The sequence below is a fragment of the Halyomorpha halys genome, unplaced genomic scaffold (genome assembly GCF_000696795.3).
Source record: "Halyomorpha halys isolate HHAL.00 unplaced genomic scaffold, Hhal_1.1 Scaffold1791.1, whole genome shotgun sequence".
In the NCBI taxonomy this organism is placed as follows: Eukaryota; Metazoa; Arthropoda; class Insecta; order Hemiptera; family Pentatomidae; genus Halyomorpha; species Halyomorpha halys.
This window is the reverse complement of record NW_027105162.1, coordinates 387,581-410,970: the sequence shown is the minus strand read 5'-3', so window position 1 is coordinate 410,970 and position 23,390 is coordinate 387,581. Positions and strand designations below refer to the sequence as shown.

Below are 23,390 nucleotides of genomic sequence, written 5' to 3'. Positions count from 1 at the left end.
GATCCGCGTTAGGTAAATATGTTGCAAGTGAAAGTTATAGAGGTCGCCTATAAAGCCTGGAAGAGACGGGTTACAGATTGACAGTATATACAATGAGCATTATAGCTAGTGCATTGAGAACTGATTATGGAAGCAATTAGAGTGGACGAGAGCTGGCTATTGTATTAATAAAAATCAATCCATGGAGTTTGCCAAGAGCGAGCAGATGTCGGGCATGGTGTGGTGAGGCGCATGCGCCACGGTCAGCTGTTACTACGGTGGGGGAAGCCACGAGAGCCAGTCGGTTCGTAGCCTCCAAGGGAGGTGTATCTTCTGTCCCTCCGAGTGGGCTATTTTTATAGTTTTCTTTACTCCATAACAGTGCCTGATTTTTTTTTCTAATCGTTCAGTGCGTTGTTATTTATTCGATCTTTAAATTTTTTTTTTTACTAAACATTTCGATTACATTCATGTCAACGCGGTAGTGCCCTCTTAGATACATTGTCACTCGTGTCACTTGATGTGCTGACGGATAACAAGATGAAGATGGGTGTCCACAAGACGGAGCACGAGAGCGGTTACTTCGAAGACGAAGACGAGCGGAGAAGTCGCGAACGCAGCGGACTCCGCGATGTCCAATACAGTCTCGAAGAGGAAGTCTTCTACTCCGAGGAGGAACCAAGGCCGGAACTAGAAGGTAAACTTAACCTGACCTCTATGAAGGTTTCAAAAGCTGTTCACTGGAATGCCGCGTGGCCTCCTTAGTCTAGAACTGGTTATTCCATTCCTGTCATAAATATTGATTCCGTCCTAAGCCCTAGTTTATAGTGAGTAAAGTATTTTAAGCATTTCTATTAATAAAGTGCGCCGGTGACGAACCCCCGGTCACGCCTCCTACTCTTACATAAACGTCTAGTATCGCATTAACAGTTCCCGAACGGTAAACAAATTTACTCTCCTCAAACAGTTTAGACAACAAGATTTAATGCTGCCTCATACATAATTTAAAGTGTAGATTTGTATTCCTTTTCCCCAGTGACAAATATCGCATTGATTTTATAAATAGGAGTCAAATATTTGTGTGTTTGCGTAGGGCCCAAGCGGGAGAGGAGGAGTTAAGAGAGCATTGATAAGGGACAGATAAGAGACGAGATGATGTTTCAATCGGGATCCCTAGCAGCTTTAGAACAATAATTACCATTTAGTGGCATCTGACGCGGAGATAATATTTTAAAAGGCAAATGAACATGATGACGCAGGGGGAAATGTCTCTTGTGTCGTTCATTTGCCTCATCTTATTCCCCTTCGTCGTAACAATTACATCACTGAATGTGGCTTTATGAGTAAACAAGATCTAAAAACTGATAAAAATTTAAATGATTTGATTTTTATACATATTTTCGTGTTTAGATTTATTTTTTCCTTCTACACTAAACATTCGTTTTGTACTAAATTATTCGAAATGTATGAAAAAAAATTAAAATAATGTCATTTTTAAACTAAGTGTTACAGACGAGCAATAAATAGTAATATTTCACGAAATGACATTCTAACCGATATCGGAAGTGCTGTTAGAGACACTACTGGGCTGGTAACGGTACCAGAAAGGCCAGAATCCTCAATGAACTTGGTTCCCAGGTAGAAACTATGCCTCCCTGTCTTTTGATATCTCTTTCATAATATATATCGTGTATAGACCCATAATGTTTACCTTGACACTTTAAAGATTAATCTTGAATACCTAACTTTCATATATTTCAGTTTTTTAAAATGTTATTTGATTCCCAAAAAAGCACGAATTATTGTATTAATTAACTTTCATGAAAGTGAACAGCTTAACTTTTTGAATATTGTTTATTGTTACTGTAATCATTTAATTATTAATGTTTCTATTCAAGATCTGATTTAATTGTATTTTGAAAATGGTTTAAAAGGCTGAGGTAGAAAGTTATTAAATGCCTTTTAAAGTTTCTTAGTTCGCCCTTTAAAGGAAATACCGACTCCGTTATATTTTTATATAGTATCCGTTGTTAACTAATTGCAGAAAACACGTTACTAATTTAATATATGAATGACAATTAATCTTTGTACTCAGAGAGTTGTTGAGGTGCACATAAAAATTTGAAACTTTTTCACAAAATCCAAAATTACACTTGATTCTGGTGATTCAATACAAAAAAAAATTATAACTAAATCAATTTTTTATAAGCTATATCACAAATAAATAGGTAAATATAGTTAAGTCCTACCTACTACCCCCCAAAATAAATTATAAAAATATTTTTAAATAATAATTTTTATATATACCATTTTTCAAGGAAAACAAAACAAAAATCAATAATCCAGGGAATATTTAAAAAATTATAATTTTTATAATTAATCATACAAAATAGATAAAAAATTTTAACTTTTCGAGAATTGTATTTTATTAATTGCCTAAAATTATATTCTTTTTTTTTTTTGCTAAAATGGAATACTCCTTCGAAAATTCATTTGGTGATTGGTTTATCTCTATTTTTATAGGTTATTAAGTATTTCATCAAGTGTAAATTAATTTTTAAAACTATATTTTTGCTACAAAGCCATATTGATTTATGACTTGTGTTATTTTATTACTCTGAGTCCATTTGAAAGCATTCCTGATGGCTTTATTGTCAAAACATTGTTGTTATAAAGAAAAATTCACATTTGGTGAAATATTGTGTAGTTTTTTATTTCTGAGATTCATCCTTTTTTATATGTCAATCCTATCTTAAAATGAACAAAGAAATGGGTTTGTCATTTTTAGAGATCTTATTTTAATATATTCAAGAATTTTAAGCTTATTAATAATTTTAATATTTTTTTTTTACACAAGTGTATTGTAAACTTGTATTTTATTTATAAATATCATTATTTATTCGTATGTTCCTTCAAGCGATAAAGATCGTTTTAAATGTTTAATAGAATGTGATCCTTATCACATTTTATCTTCAAGAGCGAGGCTCGAACGCATATCACAATATCTCCTTAAAGACCGATTGACCTCACGAAAATTGCATAACAAATTACGATGTCACTTTGATAAGATGAATGAATCACCAATTACTCTGAAGTGTAGCTGTCCGGTAAAGGGGCTAACGTCGCAGGCCGGTGTCCTTGGGTGGGGTGGAAGGTTGCCGCAACTTTACCAACAACAATGTCAACAAAAATGTTGATATTGCGGCTTCCTAGCTACAATATCCTTCAGATGAAAGATACAGAGAAAAAACTTCTCCCTCTTTTGTATGAGCTCGGCCTCAAGAAAAAGGTCCTACCAAGGTCTTCTAGGTTTTCCCAGTTTAATCTGCCTTACAGCTATTAATAGGAATCTAAGTTGTTGTTTTTTTATTTATTTGTTTTTTAATTAACTTATTTTCAACAGCATCAGTTTCTAAATTTGATTAAATGGTAAAACAGAGATAATCACTTAATATGTATTTCGTCGTTAGTATATATTATATTGGAATTTATTTCTTTTAATTGATTCATCTCTTTTATTCCGCATTTTGATATAATTATTGTATTAAAATGAATAGAAATATTAAAGATTTATTATTAATAAAAATTAATTATAATATGTTATTTAATATTGATAAGTATGTTCATTACAAAATATAAAAACTTATGAGAACTATACAAATATGAGTACGGAGATGATTAAAGAGATAAATAAAATAAGATAATATAGTATCGAACATTTAAGTATATGTTTAAGTCATACAATTTTTATAGTCAATATAAACTGACAATTCTTTTGATTACAATCAATAATTCAAAAATATAACTTTTAAAAAACAACCTAATAATAAGCGCCAAAAAACAACAAAACAAAGGGTAATAGAAAAAATTTTTAACTCTTAAATTAAATTAATATACGCGTACTTCTATATGATTCTACACAAAAGGAAAAAGGATGTTATTAATAATCAAATAAATTCCAAAAATGTAAACCCAATTATATGAGCTATTTTGTTGAAAGAATGGCCATAAAACTCCCTAAAATTAATCTTTTGGCTATCATTATTATCACTATATAACAATTCAGCATTAAATAAAAGATTATGAGTGGAATCAAAATTTTAGTGAACTGTTATATTTTGACAAGTTTGAATAAAATTATAAAAAATAAATGTTATCCATCCACTATGTACGAAATTATTTTAGTATAAATTCACTATTGATTGCCAATTTTGCTAAATGCCTATTTTATCAGTGAAAACAAATAAATTTTCCTGTCAATATTTTTTCGATGTTGTAATGTTTAACGAACGTGATTTCCATTTAAAATAAATTATTAGATATCGAGTGAAGTATACGTTTGGAATTACGAATTAACTATTTGGAATTAGTTAACTAAAGATATGAATTCAAGTAAAGAGATTATGACTGACGTTATGAATGATTTGACTAATGACGTAGGTTTAGGGGATAATTTTTTTTATTTATTTCGCAGTCATTCGGAAAATCCCTCGATGAGCTATAATCTTTTTTGACTCCTAATCCGTCCCGGAAAAGAGGCATTGTCGAGAAAGTAAGTGGCTTTCCTACAAGGAAGTGACATTACTCCTGCTGGGACACAAAATGCCAAGCCATCTAGACCAACATGGTTCTCTCCGACTATAACCAGCTTTTACAGCTTACATTTATTAACGCTAGATTTATTTTCATAGTCCTTACAACCAGTATTGCAATTTTTTTTATGTGTTTCCCTACAATTAAACTGAAATTTCTTGTATTAACAATCGTTCAATCTATTCCGATTGACACCTTAAACTAATAAAAAAAGAAATTAAAATTAATTCTTAGTATTTTTTAAAAAAAAATTATTATTTTTTTTTTAACACTTATATAGCTATTCGCTAAAAAGATTTGAAATATAAAACATTCACTATTATTTATATAACCATTTGTGTCACAAACATAAATCATATTTTTAAGGAATTGTCTTACCTTATCTTATTGACCGGCATTTCCTGCAACAAAAAAAAAAAATAAATAAATTTGAAATTACTCTACCACATGTATAAACTTCATTGCTTTTATTGAATCATGGCACATCTTAGATTTTTATTTTATTTTATTTAGAATTGGACGTATTCCAAAGAAAATGCAGTAGTAACTTCTATAAAACAATTAGAGTTATAAATTAACTCGATTCTATAGAATACTTTAAACACAAAATAAAAAATTAAGTTTTTTGTCAGATGTGCCACTATTCCAAGTACGTAAAGTTTATTTTAGGAATAAATAATACACATACACACCTCAATGTAAAATTCAAACAGAAGATAAATTTTAATTCAATTCTATATAACATCTTAAGGTCTATTTATATAAGAAATGATGTTCAGTAATAAAATTTGTATAGTTAAGGTAGATAGATACTCATATGAGAATATTTACAATGTTCTTTATCATTTTCAATAAATCACGTAATTTATTGCTTTATTATGCATTACTCAATTATTTTCGTTTTTACAAAAGTTTAAAAAAAAATGTTGTCTCATCAACATTACAGCATTTATAAAAATTAAAATTAATACAAACTAAAACTAATATAAAAAATAAACATACAGGTTCATTTTTAAAGATAACTCAAAACGATATATTTTTCATAAAATTCATCTTTATCAGAAAATTTATCTGAGATTAGGCCCTTTATAAATAAAATTTAAATCCTTTCCACAAAATCCGTTTATCGTTCCGGAAACGTTTGACCCTATTCGTCTGTCCGGCCAGATACAATTCATTCTTCGCAACCTGTGTTTCAATTTTTCATATCGGACCTGTAACCGTATATATTTCACAAATTCTCAGTAATCCATAAAGGGACCAACGCTCGGGATCAAAAACAAAACTCAGCCCTTATGAAAAATTACTAGGGGTCTGTTTTAAAAGAAATTAAAAATTTTTATTACAATTGGTAACTCACTTATTTTATCTATTATTATTAAATGCAGTTTTTGATTTAGGTCGTTTCATTTTAATTATTATTAGTTTTATATTAGTTAATTGAGGTGTAATGAAGAAACGTATTCCTAAACAATTTAAGTTTATGTAAAATTAACCGATTTAAGTTAAAAGATTTTTAGAAAACTTAAACTTCGACCAGCAATTTTTTTCCCTTCCTAAATGCTACCAGCCTGGGAACATTGTCATGAAGAAATATTCATTTACTAATTTCCCACGAATTACAAAGAAGTAAGATGAGTCAGTACCCGCAGCTATCTCCTCTGCCCAATGAGCCGCCACGCGCTATCACAATAAACCTCTTCGCCAATGGGGCAACTTACCATGCATTACTCCTCTAAGTTACAAGTTATCATATTGGAATTTAGTAATCAGTTTGACTAACTGTAATGTAGTTGTAGTAGATAAGACACGAATAAATGAATAGAACTAGACATTTAGCAAAAAATATGAATTGTAAGATTAGACGTTTAGTAGGTCTGATCGTATTAAAATGTTTACGACATTTATTAAAATGAGGTAAGCAGTCTATGGTAATAATAAATAAACGTTAATTTATAAATACTGCTGGTAATAATAATTGTATTCTCATAAATTACAATTTTTATTATTTTACGTCTATTTGTAAATTTACATATTTCCCAAAGATTTTTTAATGTGCCTATATTATAATTTTTTTATAACTATACAGTTTTTATTAGTAATTATTTTTGCTGAAAACACTGTTTTTTTGTTTTTGTTTTTTTGAAAGAACAGAATTTCACATTACGTAACTTTTTTATAAAATTGGATGCTCAGCTTATTCTGCAAGTCTTGAACTTAATTCAGAAGATTTTTTTTTTTAAGTGGGGAACCCTTAGTCAATTAAGTTACTGTTATAAAAAAGTCGCTAATAATTCACGGTTTTACGAAAAACAAAACCGCGTTTTTTAACAATTTTTTTTTCTCTCCTTAAGGGTTTTTTTTTTTTTACTCAGCCCTTATGAAGCACTACAACTTCGGGCCATATTTGTGAACGTTCTTGAGCAACACCTTAGTAAGGTCTCTTTTAAATTATACTTTTAGCTTCCCTTAACAATTTATTTGGTGTTATAAACACTTATTTTATTTCCTTAGGGTATATTGGTTTCATAGCAAAGAATCATATAAAAGACTAAAAAGGTAATAAAATAAAAAAATAGTTAAGGAAGTTAAAAGGTATGAATTTAAAGGAAACTCTAATTAAAATAAGTCTATACTTCTTATATCTTTGATGTTTGATATTACACTTTTATTGTGTCGTCATTACTATTTTAAACAAAATTTAAGTGCGCAACTAAGTGGTGGCGTGATTAAATCTAGGATAAACATTAAAAGCGGATTTTATTGGTCCAAACCGGTTGAAATTAATATAAAATATAATCGAAATCTGATATAGTTCTTACCTCAAAGAACCACGTTTCTGGATACAATAGTACTTTAATGAACACAAAAACCACTCTTCAAATATTTACCGCTTTTATTTAAAATTTATCCCAGCATTGAAACCCTCCTCAGGGTCGTGGACACAAAAGAAAAGCTGAAAATTTCACGCATGCTTCAAGACGGAGCGGTCGTGGTGATGCGTGGCTTGGCTCAAAATGGTTCTAAATCAGGGACTGGAACTCTGGAAGCATAGCAACCAGCTCGTAGTTCCCTTTTTACTTTATTTTCTTTACGTTTTCGTAATTTCCATTGCAAATGTCCAACTTTGTCCAACAACACGGCAGTAGTTTCTTTCAGTATTTACATTTATAGCTTTTATTAATACTTCAGTATTTGACGATTACGGGAAAAAGAGAGAAACAGTTTGTATCATTTATTAGTTTCTAGGTAAATGTTATAGTCGATGTTAGATAAAATGGTATTTCAAAGTTTTTAATAAGTTCAAATAATAAGTTGTTTAATAACTATTAGGAATTCTGTCCGCTCTTTTACCATGGATAATTCATATTATTATCAACTATCAATCAATTCCTAATAGTATGACTGCAAGTGTTGTACCAAGTGTTGCAACTGTCACCGTAGAATTACCTACTATCACCCGCACTTAATGTCTTGTTAAACATATTAACATATAACACGTGTTTTTTGTTTTGTATTATTATTTGAATTTATTTGTTTGACCATATAATTAAAAACTATGGTCCTAAGATCTATAGAATGAACATTTATAGCTAAAGTTATTTAATTTGTTTATGGTTAGTTATATTGTATGTGTTTTTTTTATTCGTAACTTCTTTTACTTTTTTGAAATGAGACGGCCATTCTTATTTTTTAAACCATATTTCATTTCTCTATGAATAAATAACTCATAAATTACTCTAATAATTATAGCAATGCTTGTTTAATCATATGTTACGCTAAATGACTTGGAACATGTTTCAAATAAATTAATAATTTCTTAACAAATTTAATTTTAACGGGGAGAGAAAAACCTTTGGTAGAAATTTTTGGTGGAAAATTTCCTATAAGTATATTGCTTAAATTATAATATCATGGTGAAATAAACAAAGCGTGTGGATTTTCACGGTGTGCTCGCGGTTGAGCAATGTGGATATGACAAACTCTTGTAGAATTTAAAATACATATATTGCTCCAAGCAATGGGACTTCAGAAAAGAGTATTTACTGATTTTTTTTTTTTTTTTTATATTTTGGGCTTCCATGTTTTTGTGCGTGCTGCCTCGTATTTAAAAATGAACATTATTCTAAAATTTTAATTTTTAAAATGTAGGAATGGTAAAAAAAAATTACCATATTTTTTTTCCTGATATCAGTCTATTCTCAATCAATAAATAAGAAGATGGCCAGGGTTGCGGTCAAAAAGAGAAATAAAAATAGTTTACAACTATTTGTTTTCCGACGTTTCGCCCCACTTTGCAGGGCTTCATCAGGGCTGTTCAAAGGTAAAGGTTGAACAGAAGCATTATATTCTAAAATAATGTTATTAAATATCATTTTATAATTGTGTTAAAATTAATTTATCTTTTTTTTCTTTAACTCTTATCTCCTCCTCCCCCCCTCTACAACCTCTAATCTCGTTTTGTTATTTCTAAATAATTATTTTAGTTAGTACATGACTTGAAATAAATATATAATTTGAAGCAGAATTTGGGATAACGATATTGAAAATTATTTTATTATTTAATGTTAGCGCTTATGAACATTATAATTTGATTATTGTGTTTAGTGGCTTGAGTGAACAAGAGGGAAGATCGTGGCAATAAGGGAGAGGAGTTGGAATTGCATGGTGACCTCAAAACACACTTAGCTCTTCGCCGCTCGGCAACTGGGCTGTCTTGGAAAACTAATAATTTCCTCAACCTTGTCGCAGCTAGACACAAAATAAAAATCGAGTTATTTAAATTATAAATTAGGAATGGAAATACCGCTCTGAATCTTTTAGAAATACGTTATTGCAGTAATGTTTAAACTAATGATAGCACCTAATTTAAAAAAAAAAAAAACTTATCATCCCTTCCCTTCCCCTAAAGAAGATGAAATCTTTGCTTTGGAATAATTTAATATTGCATCGTCAGTATTTGTATACAGAATAAAATATGATCTGTTTGATAATAATTAAATTTAAAAAATAATTGGTTATTTTATACTTTGGAACTCATTCGCAAATACAATGATAGTCAAGTAATTTTTTTTTGTTTTGAATAAATTCTGTACTTTTAAAAGGAAGATGCCAAAGTTTGAATTATATAGTGGATTTTAAAATGATTTTTTCTGTATTAAGAAATTACCGCTAATTCTTGGGTTCAAAATGTTGAGCCTTATAAAGAGATAGTTTTTATTTGTATTTATATATATATTTTTTCACCTTATTGAAGACAATATCTGGACCCGCCCCTTTGACGCCTTACCCCTACTCCAAGCTTTTACGCCTTACGTTCTTGCGAGGAAGTAAACAAACAGCTAATGTAAGTTCATAAATAACTCCATTCACATTCTGTCAGCAGTTTAAAGGTTAATTATTACGTACTGTTTACCAATATGATTCACCAGTCTGGTAAATCAAAAGTTGTGCCAAGATTTGATGCTGTCAGTAACCTGACTGACGTCACCTCTTATTATTTTTATTTAAATATAACAGAATGTCATATTCAAATTGTTGTTGCAAATTGTGCAATACTTATTCTCATTTCATTTATCTCCATAAACATTTATCACTGAACGCAATTGAAACTGTTGCGAGATCGACATCAATAGATAAGTCGATAGACGTAAATAATTAGTCTGTGTCTGTCACCGGGATGATGTAATGCATGTTGGATGGGTTTGCAACGCAGACTATAATGGTATCACTATGCAACCTTGTATGACACCTGAAGATGCCGTGCTGTTTATGCATCGGCTAAATGCAGGTTGGCAGCGTACCTTGCGGGCTTAGTATCACCAACGCCTTGGGGCTGATTCTAATGCGAAAACGAAAGGGTTGATAACGTTTCCAAACATTCAGGAACCGATCAATTTATTTATTTAATTTTTTCTATTTGTAATAATATATTATTTGAAATTTACTACTGCCTTAAAAAAATATACAGCAAGTAAATTTGATGTTAGTTATACAATGACATGATACAGACATTTGGAGAATGTATCCGTAGATAGAACTCCAATATAATAAGATTAAAAATAAATTTGAATGTTGTTTAAATATCATTTTATAGTAAAAAACCTTTTTTTAATACGTCACATTACGAATATTTAATGCAATAAAGACTTAAATTAATATTCATTCATTATTCTTACCTATAATTAATTATTATTCTGACATATCTGAATAGTGAACAAATATTGTTGCTAATTTGATGTTCTTAAATGATTAGTGTCCTTATTCTAGTTTTGACATATTCCAATATTTATTCAAACTTCAATCTTATGTAATAATTGCAAATGGATACAGATAATATATATTTATTACAAAGTAACCATGGTTTTTAATATAAAAAAGTACTAAGTAATAAAAAAATAAACGACATGTTAAAATTTGATTGGTTAAATCATTAGACTATTTTAAATGGAAGAAAAAATTATACAATTTTAAAAATAAATGAATCAAGTGAGTACATAATATATATTTATTGAAGTAAAATAAATGTGTTTACATTAAAATCAGTTTTCCTAAATTTGATTCTTACATCTCCTTAGCCAATGCAGAGAAAGGCTGTTCTTCTGGTTAAGGTTTCACTGCATTCCTTCACTGGATAGAAAAAATGGTTCTGACAGGTTACATCCAGTCCTTGTATTACATTATGCCGACAGACGAAATAAAAAAATTCACATCAGTTTAGGTTTCTTTCTGGTTCTAGCCATTTCTGTCTTCATCGACTCCATGATGTTTCCTTAGGCAGGACTAGATGGTAGTGACTACTATGCATAAATCAATTAATTTGCGGTAGTTAATCAGCCACCAAAGGGCCCCTTATCAGGATGCAATCAGGAGTTTGATTAGGCTACGCGCATCGTAATTGTCTCATTATTAAACTGGGGGTTGTGATAATTATAGCCGTGCTCTTCCTTGGCCAGCAGTTTGGGGTAGGTTTGGTTATAGTCGTCAGCTCAAAAGCGTTTGTGTTTGTGTTGCTACTCAACATGTGTAGGAATATAATTGTTATTTGGGGGTTGAAAATGATACTAAAATCTGTTCATGTAACAATTTCTGGGAAATAAAAATACCCTTAAATCGCCATCCTTTTATTGCGCTTTTGAAGACGTTTCAAACCTAGGAAAAATTAAAAAAAAATCAAATGGAAAGCAAGATTTACTGTCCTGGCCTCGTGAAGTTAGGTCTTACTAATCAAACTGCGTTAGTAAAATGGTAAAGAGGATAATGTAAATAGTCAGGGAAGATCGAAGTAAAAGTATAACTGCTAATGAATCGGATTGTGGGCAATAACCTGTAATTGAATAAATTCAAACTTGAAGAAATCAATTTAAAGTCTTCTTGAAAACATTGGAGAAAAATAAAGGCAGTAAAGAGAAAAGATAAAAAGAAGTTGGTGTTTTAAATTTTTAATTAATTACTATTAATTACTACCAATCCTTCTATGATAAACTTCCCAACCACCTGAACCCAATTGTTTCTAATCTGGCTTCTTCTTCAATACTTGATAATCTCCCTAGACCTCTGAAAAGAAGATGGTCCCGAGTTCTTCTTCTACTAACAGAGTTCTGTCAATGGATAGATTCTCCACATGTTTGTATCAAATCATTTTATATCTAATAACAAATTTACTAGTTGTGTTTAATTTTATACAGTTGTAAATTTATTTTTTATTAAAAAAAATAATTATTCTAAAAAAATAATATTAATATCTTAATAAACAATTTTTTTTTTTTATTCATCGCCATATTTTTATCAGTTTTTTGAAAATAAACCTATTGTATAAAATTTGTTTATTGAAAATAAACAGCCATGTCGATAAAAAATCTGTGCAAATAAAAAAATTGTTAATAAAAATAACAATAATAACAACAAACTCGAATTTTTTTGCGGTCGTTCAAGTTTCAATGTGGCTATTGGTTGTACTTTTAAGGGACAATAAGGACAACGAAGGTTCCCGTTTAAATCTTTAGGGTGAGGAAAGTAATCGCTCTATAAATAATTAAAGTATCTTCTTCATTTTTAAAATTTTAAATTTAGTGTTAATTATTTCTTACGAATTGGAATCCCGACGTACAATGGAACCAGAAACACCACCGTTGCAAACACGAAGGAAAATCTCCTTTAGCGAGGTCCTGATTCAACCGTCCTTGCCGAATCTAGGTTTCCAGGTCAGCCTCTGGTGCAATAGCAATAGTTACCAATGGAGTCCCAGGCTCTGTAACTCCCTTCTTCAGATTACCACCGTGTTCTCCTGTCGGCACCGATAAACCCTTTGATTTGCCTAAGCTCGCTTCTTCTTATTAACTTAATGATTTCGAATTAATTACGGCAAAATGTGGTATACAATATATTATTAATTTTCAATATTATTGATTGCTTCTTTGTTTATGACTGAATTTTGCAATAATGTTAAAGAATAATGAAACATTCAGCTCCTTGAAGCAAAATTAAGCAAAAAGTAATTGCAATTATAATGTTAATTAGTTATTTCAACCACTGTAATTATAATAATGGTCCGAAATTACAATTACTAGTTGAATCAAAGTAATCACAATTACAACTGACTGTGATTAGTCATTACAATTACTTTTTGCCAAACTCCTACCTTCAGGTTTCAGGCCAATTAAAACAATTCGTAAATTCGTAAATAGCTGTAAAAAACTGCTGTTGGTGATAGAAAAAAAATATCCTCCAGTAATCAAAATAAAAAATTTATAATTTTTAATTTGTATGAAAATTCATATTTATTTATTCCAAAAGATAAGAACGAATCTGACTTGATTTTCTTAAACAAAAATTTTTTTGTCTACTTTACTACAAGCTAATTTGTATTTTTTGTACTTTGTGTTATGTGGTCTTTGTATTTTTGTATTCACTTATCCTCATTTGATTTTTTCTACTTCTGCGCCAAAAAACAAATCGATTGGTATATTATAACCATGAAATACATGTACAATACAAGTGGCATACAAAACACAAATAATTTCTAAAATTGTAAATTGGACAGGTTTTATTTTTTTTTTCCGTTAATATTTTTTTGTAACCCATTTTTACTAATAAATATAAATAAAATAGTTTTAATTTTTTGTATAACAATTGTTTTAAACCAAGTTTTCTTTGTATTTCTTATCGAACCATGCATTCAAAAGTATCCTGTACTATTTGTTTTAGTTTTCCTTATAAATTTGATTTCTGTGCATTAACTAGGTACTTGCCTATAGGCCGATATATCCAGATCTCAGATATTTTTTCAAAATATATTAAAAAGAAAAAAATTCAAATTGTTCAAGATGCCTCACGCTGGTTGTTAGAGCTCCTTTGAATGTTTCTCACATTTCCTTCTTTTCGCCTGTGTCATCTCCTATTCCCGCGATATAAGATTTCATACTATCATCCCTGTGACACTTTTGTGTACCCCGTTCAGTCATCATCATACTCGTTACCTAGTTGGCGACTGCTCATTTTTGCGTATGCTGACTCCTAGTCCTTCAATCATTTTTTAGGAAATTATGTGTATCTTTTTTTTTTGTCAAGTATGCAGATATCATTACCATACCTTAAAGAGAATTCTGCTTTATTTCACAGTGAAATTTTTTTCACACATAAAACTTATAATTTAATTAAATGAAACTGATAAATACATAGACATTATTAGATTATCATTATTAGATATCAATTACAAAGACTAAGAAAAAAATTATATCTATGTTAGATTTATACACGGTTGTATTCTTTATCAATATTTAATTTTATTCTTTATTTATACATTGTATATCTATATTTATGTATCGTTTCGGCCTGAACTATTGACCATTTTCATCCTCACCCCAATCAACATAATAAATTCTATATGTAACAAAGAACTATAGTTTATCTAAATTCTGATTATTGTTAGCTGTTTATATTAACCTACATTATTTTTCACGTATTTATTCCTTTTTTGTTTTCTAAATAAAACAACGTAATAAAGCTTTTATTTATTTTTTTAACATATTTTACTTCTATTTTTATTTCTATATAATTCTTTTACTTTAAACTTGCGTCATGGAAGTTATTGCTCAGCTGCCTACCAAAAATAGCAAACAATTATTCCAAGAACAAGAAATATTTATTTTTGTAAAACAAGCTCAATAATATAATAGCTAAAAAGTACTCTCATAAAATTTACACTATTTTATCATACTTCTTTAAGCGTTATACTTGCATAGTTCCTCCAAGTCTTTAGTTATAATAAGTTCTTTTTCTGTCTGTTATTACTTTAAATTTAATTTGGTATTGTCCCCTTGACTGTACATGTCCTATCGATGTCGAACAAGAGCCAACGTAGACTAATGTTGATACTCCATTAAACCGAGATGGATGACAGACACGGGAACGGACTTGGGATGACGGACCGAAGGGAATTATGTCAACGACAGAACTGGGTCCCAGTTTTCTTGGAACATCATCAGCACTGGCCTTATTAGGCACTACCTCCTCTAGCACACTTTACCTTTATCCTTCCTCTCTCATTTCCTCTTAACAGTCCCTTCTCTATCACCTCATTCTCTTTTGTGAATTAAATATTTTCCTTTTCTAATACAAGCCAATCGTATACTGCAATGCAGTGTTCAAAGTATTACGGTTCTTACAAACAATGAAACTCAGGGGTAAATTAAATCCATGTTCACTGGATTTAATAACATTAACTTCAGAATTCCCACTAAAATGTTGTAGCTGTGACTTTATTAACGTTCTTGCATACACATTTATCAAACTCTGGTAGTCCCCACATACCCTACTGTGGAAATGAGGTATTAGGATTGGCTGGTATCCTCAAAATATTTTTAATTAATTGTTATTTATTACATACTTCCAGTTTTGGGTAATAAGCAAGAGCACTTTCATAACAAAAATTATAAAATTAGAATCAAAATTAGTAAAGATAAATAAAATAAGTTTTTTTTATTATTGTTTATTTATTGGCATTTATAACTGTATTTACATCTAGTAAATTTGATGCTATGATTATAATGGTAGATACAGCCTTGCAGAGAAACTTTAGTAACATTTCTACATTAAAAGGTTTCGAGGCCATCTTCTTTTCAGGCACCTCGGAGGATTGTAAGGAATGGAAGAGGAAAGTTAGGAACTACTGAGTTTCTGTGGTTAAGGAGTTTATAATCGAAGACTTGATATCTGGTTCGGGCTAGATCTGTAACATGTGGAAAATTCTTTAATAGATGATTTTATTTGTGACAAAGTAAGGGGAATTGAGTAATTTACGAAGGATTTTTGATTATAAGGAAAAGTAAAATTTCGAAGTAGATACAATAATAAAATAAAAACAGTTATCATATTGATATTCTCATATGTATGATATTTACACACTCAGCCTGTGGATCCTCTCCGGGCGTGGTAAAGCAAGGCTATTCAAGATCCCAGCATAGCCCTCACACTCCGTGTTAATGATACTGGGCCAGTGGATGCTTAATAAGTGCACTAATATTCAAAGCATGAGTGAAGAATCTGGGCAATGCCAAAACTCCAATTGTCAAATTTTGATAAAATTTGTAATCTCTTGGCCAATGACGTTTCAACTTTCCAGGGAAATTGTAGGAATGAGTAGAATAGACTCAATATTTCGACACGAATTAAGTTGAGCCTATAAAAGCGCTAGTGATGCAACAAAAAGTTAGTGCGTAGTTAGTAACTGCCTACTGAGAGGTATTTGTGCTAACTGTTTAAATAATTAATTATTATTATTATAATTATTTAATCGTGATTCGGATTGTATATTTTGAATTGTTATCAATTATGTAAAAATAAACACTTTATAATATTTGTAATTAACATCATCGTTATATTTTTGTACACCGTTTATACATTTAGATGATTAAACAAACAAATATCTTTTAAAATGCTAGAACGAAAGTTGAATTTAGTACGATTTCTAGGAGTTTTTATTATCTATCATGTTTTCTACCGATATTTACGTTCCCATCTTGCACTTCGTTTTATTTTATAATAAAATTAGTTTAAATACCAGGGCATTCAAAAAGTCCTGTCGTTTTTCGTTTGTTCGTTGTTTATTTTGATTCTAGAGTGTTTGCTAATTAATTCCATTCAATACAACTTTTATCCATGTAAACACAAATGTTTATACTTTATGAATAGGAGGCTAAGGAGGATTAATTTAATGCAGTCACCATCCAACTGTCTAGTTAAAATGATTCCAGTTGATTTTGCTCTATGAGTTTAAACTTGGCTCAAAAGCTGCCGAAACTGCTAGAAAAATATGCTCCGTGTTTGGGGAAGATGTGCTGTCTGAGCGGAAGGCACAATTTTGGTTTTCAAAATTTCGTGGAGGCGACGAGACACTAGAAGACGAGGCACGCTCAGGTCGACCAACTGTAGTTGATAAGGAGGACGTTCGAAGAGTAGTAGAGTTGGATCCGCGTCAAAGTTGTTCAGAGATAGCCTCTCAACTTAATATCTCAGCCACCACTGCCTGGAATTACCTTAAAGAACTGGGAAAAGTGAAAAAACTGGATAAATGGATTCCTCATAAGCTTTCAGATGCCAATATGCTTGTTCGCTTGACAACTGCATCTTCGTTAACTTCCCGCTTGAAAGTCGAACCCTTTTTGAATCGAATCATCACCTGTGATGAGAAATGGGTGTTGTACAACAACTTCAGACGATCATATCAGTGGTTGTCGGCAGATGAGAAACCTAAACAATTTCCAAAACCAGATCTCCATCCAAAGAAAGTTTTGCTCATTGTTTTCTGGACAGCCAAAGGTATAGTGCATTTTGAGATTCTGAATCAAGGGCAAACCATCACTGCAGAAGTATACTGCAATATACTGGACCATTGCCAATCCAAGCTTAAGACTTTTGATCCCTGCTTAGTCAACAGAAGAAGACCTTTGCTTCTTCAAGACAACGCTCGACCACACACCGCCAAATTGACCAGGGAAAAATTGACAGAAATAGGCTGGGAAGTTTTGCCTCACCCACCATATTCCCCTGACCTGTCACCCACTGATTATCACCTATTCAGAGATCTCGACAACAATCTGAGACAAAAATGTTTTCAAGACCGTGACAACCTAATTCACGAACTGACCACTTATTTTTAGTAAAAATCAACAGTTTTTTAAGGAAGGAATTTGGGCTTTACCATCTCGTTGGGAGAAGGTTACCGACTGTAACGGTGGATATTTTGATGAATAAAGGTGATTATTTGAAAATATTTATTTATTTATAATTTCCCCCAAAAAAACGACAGGACTTTTTGAATGACCTGGTATAACCTAATAGCAGACACAAGCTTGTAGATACTGATCTTTGTGTCAGTGTTCTAAGTATTAATGATTTTGGATTTCCGACAAATGAGAACGTAGGGGTCTGGCAATAATTATAAATAACGTATGGATGCTCTAATTATCATAGCTGTGACTTTATTTTTGTTAGTGGTTGTTTTCTGAGCTGTTGAAAAAACATAAATAATGAAATAAACTCTTTACCTTACACTACCATTTTACCATCTTTACCCAATCTATTTAAGCCATCATAACCAATTCCTTCGTGAAGATATACCATTCAGTTTCAGTTCAGTGCATCTCTCTTAAAACTTCGGCTACTTTTGGTAGTATCCCCTGGTGTTCCAGACACCCTCCCTCCGTAAAGATTGGAAAGGTGTCGGAGGACCCATTTGCATGGGCCGACATTGATTAAGGAAGCCTAGGGGAGCGGGGTATTTCCTGCTTAAGGACCCTCTAGGCCGACTGTCTCCTCTCCAGTCGTTAATACCAGAACCCGATGCTTCCAACCAGTCCACAGGCTGGGTATCCAGTTCAGTTATATTATAACTGATTTGAATAGTAGAATGTGTTGTGTTGTAAAAGATATAACAGAAATAGAAAAGCCTGTTCTAAGTAAAGGTAACTACAAATATTTTAAAGTGACTGAAAGTACCTAGAAGATAATCAGATGCTTAATTATTAATTGCACTTTATACATATACATATATTACTTCTGGTTATAATTTCTAAATTTTGTGTCCTACAATGTCCAATATAATAAATAATTCACTGAAAATCATGAGAACAATTCAGAATAATCTGATACTATTAGCATGTGTTGAATAGTTTTTGTTTTATAATTCATAACAGTTGAGAGGGAATTGGAACGGTTTCGATTCGGGGCACCTGACCAACAGTTATAGGCTAATTGGTTATGATATATTCAACGTTCTGTTGAAAGCCTTTAGCATTTCTCAAGGAGAAAAACTTTATTTTTTACAGCGTTGGTTCTTCGAGGTATCAGAGCTTTGTTTTCATTTGGATTATGAATAGAAGGAATTGTTTTTAAATAATATTTTGCCTATGCATAACATTTTTTACGTATAAATTAAAAAAAAAAAATTAAAACTATTCATTCTGATAAATTTAGTCCTGAAAAATAAATCTGTTGTTTCGTGCAATAATGTTCATTTTTCTTATTTATTTCTCATACCTTGAGTTTTGCATTCTCACAATTTTTCTCAGGACCTGGGATTTGGATGTTGGTCGTGGTTGCTGCGGGAACTCAGAAACAAGACAGACTGGAACATACATGGCTAAGTGCAAACCAGTTCTTGATAAAACATGGCTCCATTATCTGGCAATGTAGATAAGATGAGTACATAACATTGGGAGTTAGCAACAATCGCAATGAGCCCAATGCCGGCTCACTTTCTACCACCGCACATCTGGGTTACCAGGTCGAGCCACTTTCGCTGTTAGTAGGGGTGGAACCTCTAGTTTTACGCAACCATCATCTTTCTGCTGCCAATATGTCTGCCCTTCGAAACTCCTGTCAAAACTAATAAGTCAAATGGAGATATTTAGCTTTCAAAACACACTTTAAGCCCGGGAGTATCAAGATTTCAAAGAACAGACGATAAATCATACATAGCGGTTCCTCGTTGATTATGTATAATAGTGAGTTGGTCGATTTCTGTTTTTTTTTCCGTATTCTCTTATTTTCTCTAATTAATATTCTATAAAAACTAAAATTTTCCCTCGTTCTCCTGCATAGCATTTTCTGTTGGGATATTGTAATTATAATTATTTTTGTTTAGTAATAGCAATATTAATTAAGGAAAAGGAACTCAACTTTGAAATTATTATTGATCAAAAATCAATCGAATAGTTAAGTAGTTTCTCTCATAAAACATATCAGCTGTTATTGTTTGCTGTTAAACGTCTTCATATATACCTAAATATAACTATTATGTAGCTTTTGGTATCTGCAATTACTTATTTTTTCATAATAAAATAAATTATACTTCATTACTCGGAATGTTTATGCTTTCATAACTACTTTTATTTTTTTCTACAATTTTTTTTTTGTACTTTGCTTCTGTATTTGTATTCATTGATATTTTGTATATCTTTTATTTTTTTAGGGTAGATAAATTTCAGATTTTTCTTTTTTTTTTCTTATTAGGTTTTTTTATTATTCTATTATATAATTATTATATAATAATTAATTATCTGATTTATTATTTAATCTTTTCATATTCTTACTTTACGATTTATATTTTCCAGTATATTATAGATAAATACTAATGCTTAAGTAGCTCTTAATTTTTTCACATTTTATTAACTATATCTTATCTTATATAACTATATGTTTGTATTGTATGTTTTTACCCACCAATGTACGCTTATTATTCTTCAGATTTGTTCATTATTTACATTGTTTTCGTTTCTTTCTTTGCTAAGCACCTAGAATGGGTTATTATTAATATTATTTCCGGTTTACCCCTCTTTAATGACTTAGAGTTATTGAAAAAAATAAATGAAGTAAATTATATCTTTGTAGTATTATAGTTCTTTTTTTTTTTTTTTAATTCGAAGTATACAAACTTTTTTAATATCACTGATTTACTCATTTTTTTTATTTGAACTGGGTATGGATTAAAGAACAATCCGAAATTTTTCTATTGTGTTTCATAAGCTAAATCGATATTTATTTTATTACACAACAAAAACCCTAGATTCTGTCAATATCAAATCATGTAATAGAGGAACGTTGTGCTTTGGTTTTATGTTATAAAATAAAAAAAATATTGATATGGTATATAAAACTTTAAAAAAAGTTTGGTTCTTTATTGTATATGTGGGTTCAATGAGGTTATATAAAAAATAAATACATAAATGTGTAAATAAGATAACTAATTTGTCCCGCATAAACCATAAAATTTAAAATACAACATTCCTGCCCCACAGTATCCTTTAGTAATACTACACTTATTCCTGTCGGTCAAATCTGTTACCTAGGACCACATCTGGACTAGCGATTAACTTATAATCCTTATACTGGCTGAAAAGACAAGAAACCGCTCGTCGATTACAAAACTCAGTAGACAAACGGTCTAATCTTCCTACTAATTACAAAAGACTCATTTATATGACTAAGAAGGCCTTTCTGGGTTCAGAGAGTAGAACTTTGGGGTTCAACTGAACCATCGAATTCTTCTCGTATCCAATCCTTACAATCCAATATTCTTTGTAAAATCCTTAATGTTTCATCACATGCTGTCGATTTGTTCAGAACCCGATACCAATCCTTAAATAATTAACTTCCCAATCACCCAAACCCTTTTGTTTCTGACCTGGCTTTTCCTTCATCACCTGATAATCCTCCTTGGCGTCTGAAAAGAAAATGGTCTCGAGATCTTCTCCTCTAGAAATGTTACTGGAGTTCTATCAATGTGTAGATTCTTCACATGTATCCATCATACCATTATATAACAAACATCAAATTTATTTGTTGTATATATTTTAATACAGTTGTATATCAATTATTTTATTAATATCAATAAACGATTTTTTTTTTAAATACAATATGTAATAAAAGTAATTAAATGGTGTACTTTTTTCTCCTTTTTTGGGAGGAAGAATTGGGCTAAAAATCACATGCAGTTTTACTTTTCATTAATTTTAGACGTTTTCATTATTGCCCTATTAATTCCATTTGCTTCGAAAATTGTGAGTACTAGATAAGAAATGTAGCCGGGCGACTGGAAGGCCGTCGCAGCTGTGTGGGTTCTGTTGGATCCGAGCAGATCCAGTAGCCATTACTGCGCTGGCCTACTTACCCCACTTAAGTTAATTGAATCGGAGAGTTTCCTTTTATTTTCCTTTAAATTTTCTCGTAGCAGAATGAGGGGTTGGTGGCAGTATTTTCATTACTTTCTCCCGCCGTGGGAACGTAACGGTATTTATCGATCCGCTACCGTACACAGCGAGTGGGAGGGGGATATGCCATGTCCTATTAAGATGCAATGTGTGTTTATGGCTTGCACCGTTTCGGTATAACCCTCTCGTGTCGCTAACGTTTACGGAAAATTTCAAACGAACCTGTTTAATATGATTGAAATCCATTAAGGGGACTTGCAAATATTAAATGCATTTATGTTGTCATATTGATCCAGTCTAGACCTTTATTCATTGCATATATTTTATCTACGATTCAGTACGAAGACTGAAAATGTTTTAGTTAACTATCTAAGGTTAATATGTACACTTTTCCAAGGTAACGAGTTTTTTACAAATATTCTGCAGCTAATATTTGTTCAATTTATATAAAAATTAATAATTTTCCTTTGCCAGACAGGTGTTACAGATAATTTTTTTTTATAAAAAATTTACTTATGTAAATGAATTTGCTTCCATGTAGTACGTGTAATAATAATTTTCCAAAAGTGAAATTATTGACTTTTGATAAAAAAAAAAGGTAAGTGTGGTTACAACGAATTTTCACTGTACACTACACTAATTACTGTACTGGTTTATTTATTTATTTTTAAGAAGCATTATGAGCTTGGTAAAAATAATTTATTGAGCTCAGCAGGTCAAAAAATATCGCTTAACATTGTCTAGTAGAAATATTAATGAAAAAATTAAATCTGCTATTACATTATTTTGTTCAAATTTACTAGTTATATATTTTTACTGCACATATATGCTTTTAAAAAACTAAACGGAAAAATACTGGCTAAACTGTTTAGTCAGAATCTCTGCCTTTACTCCCTGATGAAGACCTGAAATTCAGGACGAAACGTTGGCATGGATAAATATTTTTTATTTATTTGCTGACCGCACCGCACGACTATCCTCTCTACATGTTTACAATACGTTTTTCTGTTTGCTTAAGATTCACTTTAAATAGTAATTGATCTAAAGATTAATATAACTTTTTTAGTATTTTTCAAAACATGTAACTAATTAAATAATACAAAAATAATCAACAAATATCCCAAAAATCTTAAGCGTCTTAAAATTTTAAGAACGGCGACTCCTATAAAGTGACTCACTAATTTGAAAATAGAATCTGAATGCTATTTTTGAAAAATGCTTGGGTTTAGCGCTCCGTCTAATTTTAGTTTTATATCTTATAATAAAATTGTCAATTTTGTCGTCTTGTGGCTTGTTGCTTAGCACAGGTTTAGGAATAAACACCCGGGAATGACGAATGCATCTCTCCATATGTCATGTATCTGTCTAGAGTAAGGCGACAAATTGTTGAAGTCACCCCCTTGAATGACCAGAGATTTAGCTGTTTACTTTATTTCGCCCTGGACTAAGAAAAACTTGTATCGTCCGGATGAAAAAAAAATTATTCCAATGGTTCATTCAGGAATATTTAAAGAATTCCTGATTGTATTATAGTTAATCCACTAAATAAGTACATTTACATTTTTAGTCAATCTTTATTCTCTATCAAAATAACTAAATATGTATTGA

The 23,390-nt window shown here is 30.8% G+C and overlaps 1 protein-coding gene across 1 annotated transcript in view; it reads left to right on the top strand.

Moving 5' to 3' along the window:
- The first annotated feature begins 289 nt into the window (after positions 1–289).
- Positions 290–23,390, top strand: part of LOC106690643 (ribosomal protein S6 kinase alpha-5) — a 161,883-nt gene continuing 138,782 nt past the window's right edge. Inside the window, exon 1 of the mRNA XM_014436147.2 lies at positions 290–676. Coding sequence (XP_014291633.1) covers positions 520–676 — 157 coding nt within the window. The 5' untranslated portion in view covers positions 290–519. The remainder of the gene's footprint in view (positions 677–23,390) is intronic.